Here is a 10,496-nt window from a genome sequence, read left to right as displayed (position 1 = left end):
AATATTAAATAATTATATAATCATCCTTAAAACACATATTACATTAAAAAAACATCAGATGTTATTTAGCTCATATGATTTAGTCTTCAAAGATATACACCAGCATATTCGCACAAGACAAGAATCTCGATGTCATTCTCTGACTTCTTTTGCTACAGCTGGTTGGATACATATATTGAAACTTCTCTTATATTTTTAATTCCCTTCATGCGCGCATATTATATTGAAAACAAACATATAAGTAAACACACCAAGGAGGTTGCAAGCAGATCCATCTTAAAATGAGGCCTATATATAGAACAAAAAAAGGAACATACACAGAGATTCTGATATATACATCCTTCGGTGTTATGCCTTGAAAAATTCTAGCGTGGCTTGTGAGTCACCGTAAGTTGCATATAATTTAGAAAGAAAATCTTTGCGCTTGAAGGATTTGTAAATCGGAGGATGGAGTTCATCAATGAGAGCTTTTGCTGGTTCTACAATACTCTCCTCCGAAGCACCTATGAAAAATGCGGCCGAAGTTCGAGCTTTACTCGAATTTGTCACGGCTCTGTGCTCTGCACTTTTCAACTTCCTGCTACTGATCACCTGCATCCTCAACATATAATCAACTTAACCATTATTTAACACCATCATTTGCTGTCATTGAAATCAGTTATTTAATTCTAGCTGATCTGACCTAGCTAGCTAGAGTGAATGAAGAATTATTAGATCTGTCTGTAGATACTTGCAACAGGGAGCCTATATTGACCACAATAGCATGCGGGATAGGATGAACACCCTTCAACACTTGAAGTCCATAGTCATCTTGGAGTAAAAGGGTTATGATGAAAGGATCAGCGTGCTTGGATACTCCTAGAGTCAATTCTGGTTCAGGATATGTTGCATATGATTAGCAGATAGGATCGTCGCTTGGCTATATTCACCCTCAAGATATTCAGCATGCAGTCCAAGTCCTTCACTGATTAACCTCAAAATCCTGGAACCCAACTTCTTAACTTCCACCGAACACGCTCCAACACACTCTCTGATACAAGTCAGACCGAACCCAATAAGAACAGAGACAGTAATAACACGTACGGAGAAGTATTTTGGGTTTAGAGGGGAGATCATATATAGTCCATTACTGGTATCTAGCTGGGGTTTGAGGCCACCTATACTGCCACTTCTCTAAAGGATGAAATGAGTGTCTGAGAGCGACTTTCCATAGATGAACCTTCTCGGTAACATAATTTAGAGTGCTCGTAGCTAGCCAGCAATCCTTGGCGGTGAAACCCTCTGTGTATAAGTGTTGCTTGGCATCCGCCGGCAACTGGAAGAACTCCTTCCACACACTCATTGTTTCATCGATCAGATCATATTGTCCGGAATCCCATGATTGATCACCTATATTTTCAATCATCACACACGTCATTGTAAATTTTCTTGTTCTTTCACCAAACCGGAAAAATACCAATATATATATATATATATATGAGATATGTACGGCATGAACCAGGAAAAATCCAAACTCTTGAGCGGCCTTGATAATTTTCTGAATGGTTAGGGTTGGATCGCCTTTGTCTGGTTGGCTGAGGTCAATCACTGAGATGCTTTCAGCTAGTGGAACATGGGGGTTCCCTGGTCTCGTTTCTGGAGGAAATATGTAATCGTCAGGTACAGATCGCCAATTGTACCAATTTGAAACAAGGTTCTCCATGGATCACAGGATTGATCAGGGTGAATAACGAAGGAACTCGAGAATGTTTTAGCAGTTGGAAATGAATTAGCATGAACCATTCGCTTGTACTTCATAAATAGATTTCATCATTTACCATTTTTTCAGTTTTAGCCGGCCATCATGTTATTCTCAAGCTGCATAGCATTAAATCCCTCTACAGAGCATCCAACTAAACCAACTGAAATGATATTGATGCTAAATGGAAATATATCTGGAAATTACCAATGACTCAAAGGATCAAAACTTTCTTATGACTATTACTAAAAGGCAAGCTCCTCACTAATGTTGAGTGAAATAAAAGAGGAATGATTGCTGATCTATCTTGTCTTTTATGTCCTGCTGTGGAAGAATCTATTGATCACATTTTCAAGGATTGTAAATTAGCCACTGGAGTTTGGAAGAAAGTCTTGCCAAATGATATGCGTGCTGATTTTTACAGAAGTAGTCTACATCATTAGCTTACAAATCTGCTAACAAGCAAGAGCATTGATGTTTCCTAGGAGATTAGTGTTAACGTTTTATGCTGAAAACTCTGGACAGCTCAAAATTATGGTATCTTTGCGGGTAACACTTTCACTCCGGAAGAGACACTATGCCATGCTAGAATCATTGTTGACCATACTTTAAAGACTTTTTGTCACGATTCATGACTTTTTATGAGGTTAAGGAGTTCCGGAATGTTTCAGAACCCTCTAGAAGGCTCCCGGATAACCTTAAGAGTGCTAGAGAGTGCAAGAATGTTCTAGAGAAATCTACACAACTCTAACCTCAATATTTTAATGTTTGCCTCTAGATATTTGTTGTAAGTATCTAGATATTTATTGTAAATATCTAGATATTTATTGGAGAGGATTCTAGAGAATCAATTGCAACCGTATGATCGATTTAATCTCCACCATCCATTAAGGAGGTGGAAACTTTCTAGATCCAATGGGAGGTTTATAAATATCTCACCCCTCCTTATTTGTAACCAATTTTGAGTTCTCAAAGTAATACTACTCTCACATTCTCCAAGCTCTCTCCCAAGTATCCTTTGCCCTCAAGCTTTTTCTTTTCTCAACTTAGCCAAGCATCCTCCTTTTCTTATAAGTTAGGCTTACTTAGCAACTTCTAGAGAAGTTTGTCTAAGTGCCACACGAGTCGAGAGATTAGCCCCGTGACAGTTGGTATTAGAGCACGATTCTATCATTGTGCTTGAAAGAAGGTATTGCACAATGGCAACCGAGGAAGGAAACATTAGCGTGAAAGCGCAAGAGCAAGCTTGTGTACAAGAGGAACAAGCTCATACCAAGTCCAAGTGAGGTAGGAGCAGGGCACCTACAGGTGAGTCCCTTGAACCTCGTGTTGTTGGCTTGGAATCTCATATGGAGGAAGTGAGAACTACTATAAGGGAACTCGACGATCAACTTAGCAATCTTATTGAAGAGAATGATGAGGTCACGCATGTTGCCAAGTCGATGATTGAAGAACTTGGCTGTAATATGGGGGAAGACATTTGTTCCCTTACCCAAGATCTCACCGATCTTTGCAAATACGTCAAGGATGAAGTGCGAGGTCTACACTCTCAAATAGATGAGATTCGTCATGAGTGGGAATCTCATCGCTGTGTAAGTAGCCCTATTAGTGGTAGTACTTCGAACACCATTTCTCAAGGTCTGAAAGTGCCCAAGCCGTCAATGTACAAGGGGGCTTGCAGTGCTATAGTTATGGAGAACTTCCTCTTTAGCCTAGAACAGTACTTTAAGGCTATGGGAGTCACTGATGACTTGATCAGAATCAACTATGCTTCGACTTTCCTTCGGGATGCAGCCCAACTATGGTGGCGCAGAAAGCATGCTGAAAGAGAGAAGGGCATCTATACTCTCAACATATGGGAGTTGTTCAAGTCAGAACTCCAAAAGCACTTTATTCCCCACAATGCTAAGACGGAGGCTCAAGGTATGCTTTATAGGTTGAGACAAACTAGTAGTATTCTTGACTACATCAAAGAGTTTACTACTATCATGCTCGAGATTGAGGATCTGTCCGATAAGGAAGCTCTTTTTCACTTCATGGACGGACTCAAAGACTGGGCCAGAGTAGAGCTCGACAGACGCAAGGTGCAAACTCTAGATGAGGCAATTGCGACCGCTAAGTGCTTAATCAACCACTCTACTAAGTCCAAAAGGTCTAATCTTAGTAAGAGTGGGGGAGACAAAGGAGGATAAAAGAAGAACTCTGATCGTAAGGATGGTGGTAAATCCTTTGGTGGAGGTTCTAAATAAGATAAGCCATCCTCAAGCAAACGTGATGCCTCAAAGCCACCAAAGTCATGCTTCATATGCGATGGTCCACACTAGACTCACGACTGCCCCAACCGTAAGGCTATGAATGCCTTGGTTGTTGAAATGAAGGAAAGGCGAGACAAGGAGCAACAAGTCAACCTTAGTTTCCTCCAACACTTGAATACACTGACTGGGCTCTTTTCTCCATCCAAGAAGGAAGAGAAGGATCTACTCTATACGAATCTTGCCATCAAAGGCAAGACTACCTCTGCCATGCTTGACACAAGAGCATCTCACAACTTCATGAAGGTCAAAGAAGCAAGGAGATTGGGCATCCAACTTAACAAGGGAGAAGGCAACATCAAGGTAGTAAACTCCCTAGCTAAACAAGTCTTTGGGATCACCAAGGATGTGAAAGTAAAGATAGGGGACTGGCAAGGTACGTTAGACTTTTCTACTGTCCCTATGGATGATTTCAAAGTTGTGTTGGGATTTTTTTTTTTGCAAAGCACATGCCTTCCCTATTCCTGAAGCCAAGTCTATGGTAGTCATCAACTCCAATATGATTCGAGTAATCCCCTTGAAGCGCTTGGAGAAATCCGAACCTATGATTTCTGCCTTACAATTTCAGAGGGGTCTCAAGAATTCAGAAGGATATGTTGTCACCGTATGTTCATTGGTCAAGGAAGAGGATAGCACAACCAATCCATTGGAAACCTTGTCACCTTACATTCAAGAGGTACTACGAGAGTACAAGCACGTCATGCTGGATGAGTTGCCCAAGAAACTACCTCCTAGAAGAGAAGTAAACCATCAAATCGAGTTAGAGCCTGGTGACAAACCACGTACCCTGGCACCGTACCGCATGTCACCTCCAGAACTTGCTAAGTTAAGGAGACAACTCCAAGATCTCCTTGATCCTGGGTACATCCAACCATCCAAGGCCCCATATGGTGCTCCAGTCCTCTTCTAGAAGAAGAAAATGGATCGTTGCAGATATGTATCGATTACAGGGCCTTGAACAAGATTACAATCAAGAACAAGTACCCGATACCTTTGATCACTAACTTGTTCAATCAGCTTGGAAAGGCCAAGTACTTCTCTAAGCTTGATCTTCAATCGAGATACTATCAAGTACGTATTGCCGCAGGTGACGAGTCGAAGATAACCTACGTGACGAGATATGGAGCATTCAAATTTCTTGTCATGCCCTTTGGACTAATGAATGTCCCAATAACATTTTGCACACTCATGAACAAGTTGTTCCACCCTTACTTGGACCAGTTCGTGGTGGTATACTTGGATGACATCATCATGTGCAGCAATACCCTTAAAGAGCATGCTCAACATTTGAAGAAAGTCTTCCAGGTACTCTCTGATTACGAACTCTACATTAAGTTGGAAAAATATTCTCTTGCCAAACAAGAGGTGGACTTGTTGAGGCATAAGATCAAGGATGGGAAGCTCATGATAGACCCAACTAAGGTTCGAGCCATCCAAGACTAACAACCTCCCACCAAGGTCTCAAAGCTACGATCGTTCCTTGGTCTAGTAAACTACTATCATCAATTCATCAAGAGGTATTCAACAATTACTGCTCCATTGACAGATTTACTCAAGAAGAATAGATCCTAGAAATGGTCACAAAATTGCTAGGATGCTTTCGATAAGCTAAAGCATATGGTCACACAAGAGCCTATTATGTCCTTGCCTGACTACTTCAAGCCGTTTGAGGTACACATTGATACCTCAGACTTTGCAATAGGGGGTGTATTGATGCAAGAAAGACACCTTATTGCGTATGAGAGCTGCAAGCTAAATGAGACATAGAAGTGCTACACGATGCAAGAAAAGAAGATGTCTGCCATCATCCATTATCTGTGAGCCTGGAGTCATTACTTACTTAGAAGTAAGTTCATTATAATGATAGACAACATTACTACGAGCTACTTCCAAACACAAAAGAAGCCCAGCCTGAAGTAAGTTAGTTGACAAGATTTTCTTGCTAAGTTTAATTATCGGTTAGAGTACAAGCCAAGCAAAGCAAATGTGGTGGCGAATGCATTAAGCAGAAAAGCTGAGTTAGCTACTCTCTCAGTAAGCATGCCCTAAAATGACTTACTTGAATGAATCAAGGAAGGTATGTCTCAAGACTCTACTACAAGCGACTTAGTAAAGCTTGCTACAGAAGGCAAGAGTCAAAGATTCTGGGTAAATGATGGAATACTCTATACCATTGAGAACCGAGTCTATGTGCTGAAATGGGGTAACCTTCGAAAGAATGTCCTCAAAGAGTGCCATGACTCAATGTGGGCTGGACATCCAGGTATGACCCGAACGCTTGCTCTCGTACAAAATCACTTTTACTGGCCACATATGTAAGATGATGTAGAAGCATATGTGAAGACTTACTTAGTATGTCAGCAAGATAAGGTTGAACAATAACATCCTGCTGGTTTACTCGAACCTCTACCAGTGGCTGAAAGACTATAGGAGAGTGTCTCAATGGACTTCATAGTTACTTTTCCTAAGTCTAAAGGATGTGGGAGTACCATAGTGGTGGTTGATAGATTCAGCAAGTATGCCAACTTTATACTAGCCCCAGCAGATTGCAAAGTTGATGAAGCGGCACGCTTGTTTTTTAAGCATGTCATAATGTTATGGGGGATTCCTCGAAGAATCATCAGTGATCGAGATCCCCGATTCACTAGGAAATTTTGGAGAGAACTTTTCAAGCTCTTGAGGATAGATTTGAACTTCTCAACAAGCTTTCATCCTCAGAGCGACGGACAAACAAAGTGGATCAATGCTTTGTTAGAACTCTACCTTCGGCACTACGTGAGTGCTCATCAATGAGATTGGGCCAAGTTACTTGATGTGGCCCAATTCTCTTACAATTGTAGCGAAGTGAGTTGACAGGTAAGAGCCCTTTTGAGATAGTTATCGGGCAACAACTTCTAACCCCTAACGCACTTGCCATACCATACAAGAGAGACAATCCAGCTGCCTATAAGTTCACTAAGGAATGGCAAGAAGAAGCCGACATTATTCGTGCATGCTTGGCCAAAGCCTCCCATAAAATGAAGAAGTGGGCAGACAAGAAGCGGTGCCCAGTTGAATTTCAAGTTGGTGACTTGGTCATGGTGAAGTTATCGCCGAATCAATTCAAGTCACTACGCAAAGTCCATAAATGCTTGGTCAGGAGATATGAAGGCCCTTTCCCTATCATCAAATGTGTGGGAAAGGTTGCGTATCAGGTGCAACTCCCTCCTAAGCTTAAGATTCATCCTATCATCTATGTTAGTCTCTTGGAGAAATACTGTAGAGATGAACAAGATCCATCCCTAGATATCTCTAAAAGAGCACCAACAACGGTCGTCACTAAGTACGACAAGGAGATAGAAAAATCCTTACCGACAGGGTGATCAGGAAGAGAGGAGTTTTCAACTACACCGAGTACTTAATCAAATGGAAGGGCCAACCAGACTCTGAAGCTAGTTGGGAACGTGAAGACCTCCTGTGGCAGTTCACAGACCAAATCTAGCATTACAAGGAGGAAGACACGACGAGGGCATCGTGAAATTAAGTGGGGGAGAATGTCACGATTCATGACTTTTCATGAGGTTAAGGAGCTCCGGAATATTCCAGAACCTCCAGAAGGCTCCCGGATAACCTTAGGAGTGTTACAGAGTGCAAGAATGTTCTAGAGAAATCTACACAACTCTATCTTCAATATTTTAATATTTGCCTCTAGATATTTTCATATAAATATCTAGATATTTGTTGTAAATATCTAGGAGAGGATTCTAGAGAATTAATTGTAACCGTAAGATCGATTTAATCTCCACTGTCCATTAAGGAGGTGCGAACTTTCTAGATCCAAGGAGAGGTTTATAAATACCTCACCCCTTCTCATTTGTAATCAATCTTAAGTTCTCAAAATAATATTACTTTCACATTCTCCAATCTCTTTTTCAAGTATCTTTTGCCCTCAAATTTTCTCTTTCTTCAATTTAACCAAGCATCCTTCTTTTTTTATAAGTTAAGCTTATTTAATAACTTTTAAAAAAATTTATTTAAGTGCTACACGGGTCGAGAGACTAGCTCATGACATTTTGCTTTTTTTAGTATTCTGATGTAATTTTTTTTATCGCCTGTTCTCGTTTGTTTCTTTCTCTACTGGTCCTCTTTTTTTTTTTGTTTGGCCCTTCGCCTTCTTTTCGTCATGATTATTGAATTCCTTTTCACTCAAAAATGTATCAAAAAATATTTTCTTCTTCAATCATTAAATGAGTTTTGACTTTTGAGCATACAAATTTTTTTTTTTAGATGTGTGATGTAACTGTAACGTCTGAAACTTTTTTCCTCTACTTTTTGCTTAACTTATTAGTTGGATTCATGAGTGAGCTGTGGTTTATGTATATAATCTAAGAGGATCTTGTGCCCTCGCCGACTGCAAGGTATATTTATTGAATATTCTATCTATTTAAAAATATAATTAAATTTTATTTTTAATAAAATAATTATTTATTTTTAAATTAATTTTATTTTTTATATTTATTTTTATTAAATATTTTATAATAAATATAAAATTACTATCACCAGAGGTGTTTTTTAAAAAAAGATAATAACATCTCAAAAGACTAAAAATATTTTATATTTTTAAACATTTAACTCTTCAAAAAATGTCTTATATTTTTAAATGAAGGAAGTAAAATATGTTACAACATATTGGACATTATATTGACCCTATTAAAAAAAAGTCCAAGTATTTATAATATATTTTGAATTTTTTTGGGGTACTTTGAATTAAAACTCAATACACACACAGTGATATGATAAGAAGATTATTAAATGATATATAGTACTATATAATTTTTTAGACAAAACTGGGAAAAACAACTAAATATTTAAATAAACAAATAGAAGGCGCATTGCATAAATAAACAATAATAGTAAAATAGAGAGAGCATAATCTATAATGCCTTCAATTCGTTTCTGAAATGCCCGTATTGGTTAAGGTACAAAGAAGACCATGGTTAAACCAGCAAAAGACTTTTGTCCCAAAAAACAAAAACCCCAGACAAATAGATGGACAAACCAAGATGGCTATGAACTAACTACATTTAAAAAAAAAAAATGCAAAAGGGTTGTTTGACTTGATTTCAAATTTTTATTTTATAGATCAGTTTTTAAAAGTTATTTTTTAAATAAAATAAAAGAAGAAAAATAATTGATGACATTAATTTGAAAACAGTTACAAAATTTGAAAAATTCATTTAAAACAACCTTCTTTTGAAAAATACGCCTTTCGCTATCAATCACCATCTACCACAAATCATCATTTGCCATTATCACCTTCTATCGCCTCACCTTGTTGCCATCGACCACCGCTAAAAATCCTCGAATATTTATCTAGTGATTAAACTAACCCTCGAGTCACATATTGTCTGAAATCCCATCCAACTTGTAACCAAATGACGGTCCCAATACAAAACACACCAAGAAAAGAGATTAAACTAACGTATAAGCTCAGCCCAATCACCCCTAGTAGCTAATCCGTTGATTAAACAACTTAACAACCTCAAATCATGCAGTAGAAACCGAAAATCATGCAATATTATAGTCCAATCGGATCAAACAACATAGAACATGAGAGAAACGAAAAGAGCCAAACCAAAACAGATTCGGATGAAGCCCAAAGATTCAGATTAAGCACAAGGGTTAAAATTGCAACTGATTACAAGTGAAATCTAGCTCTCCATGGAGAAAGAAGCAAAGAAAATCAAAGAAAAGAAGGAGCTCCGTGCGAGAGGTGAGAACCGAGGGCGAGAGAGAAGTCCTGCGGCTAATGGGATATATGAACCCCGCCTCCTCTATTATTTCACAAACAAAAAGTCTAAACTACCAAAAGAAGCCCTAAAATAAAACTATACAAAGAGACCCCCCAAATATATATATATATATATATACTCTCTCTATTAAAAAATATAAAATATTTTTTGAGGGCTTAAATATTTAAAAATATAAGACATTTTTACTTTTTTGAAGTGTAGTAATTATCTTTTTTTAGAAGTGCTCATATTTAATAAATTACTTTATATTTATTTTATGGTGTTTGTAGGGATAAACATAAAAAGATATAGTTAGTTTGAAAATAAATAATTACTTTATTGAGAGTAAAATTCAATTAAAAATACCTTACGTCTTTAACGAAATGAGTATATAACTACAATTAAAATCAAATCTTCATGAAATATCTTCAAATAACCCAATAATCTTTACCCAAAATAATATCCACCTTTCATTTCCAATTAAGCTCCAAAAAACTGCACAAAATAAAATAATATTCAATAGTCACATGTGCAAAAATATTAAATGGATAATTTAATAACAAATTTTTAAGATTTAATCATTTAATTTCAACAAAATATAGATTGACCAATAAAATAAAATACTCCCTCCAGTCCCATTTATAAATCACATTTCAGAGGACTCATTTGGTTTCA

At 37.9% G+C, this 10,496-nt stretch overlaps 1 protein-coding gene across 1 annotated transcript; it reads right to left on the bottom strand.

Moving 5' to 3' along the window:
* Positions 1 to 257: 257 nt before the first annotated feature.
* Positions 258 to 1,746, bottom strand: LOC129301959 (hyoscyamine 6-dioxygenase-like). The gene is made up of 2 exons (XM_054940596.1): positions 1,131 to 1,746; positions 258 to 1,030 (listed from the first exon to the last, which is right to left on the bottom strand). Exons 1-2 carry the CDS (start codon positions 1,700 to 1,702, stop codon positions 865 to 867), a joined length of 738 nt encoding a protein of 245 aa, XP_054796571.1. The 5' UTR covers positions 1,703 to 1,746; the 3' UTR covers positions 258 to 864.
* Between the last annotated feature and the right edge of the window lie 8,750 nt (positions 1,747 to 10,496).

This window comes from Prosopis cineraria, unplaced genomic scaffold (genome assembly GCF_029017545.1).
Source record: "Prosopis cineraria cultivar Desert tree isolate PC_DT_omini unplaced genomic scaffold, ASM2901754v1 PC1, whole genome shotgun sequence".
In the NCBI taxonomy this organism is placed as follows: Eukaryota; Viridiplantae; Streptophyta; class Magnoliopsida; order Fabales; family Fabaceae; genus Prosopis; species Prosopis cineraria.
The sequence above is the reverse complement of the archived record's forward strand: the minus strand, read 5'-3'. Positions and strand labels throughout refer to the sequence as shown.

Bases quoted from the DNA above. Each gene is read 5' to 3' on its own strand.
- LOC129301959 (XM_054940596.1), bottom strand. From the start codon at position 1,702: ATGGAGAACCTTGTTTCAAATTGGTACAATTGGCGATCTGTACCTGAC. The intron at 1,031-1,130 runs GTAATGGACTAT...GACTTGTATCAG, and splicing joins CAAACCCCAGCTAGATACCA to AGAGTGTGTTGGAGCGTGTT.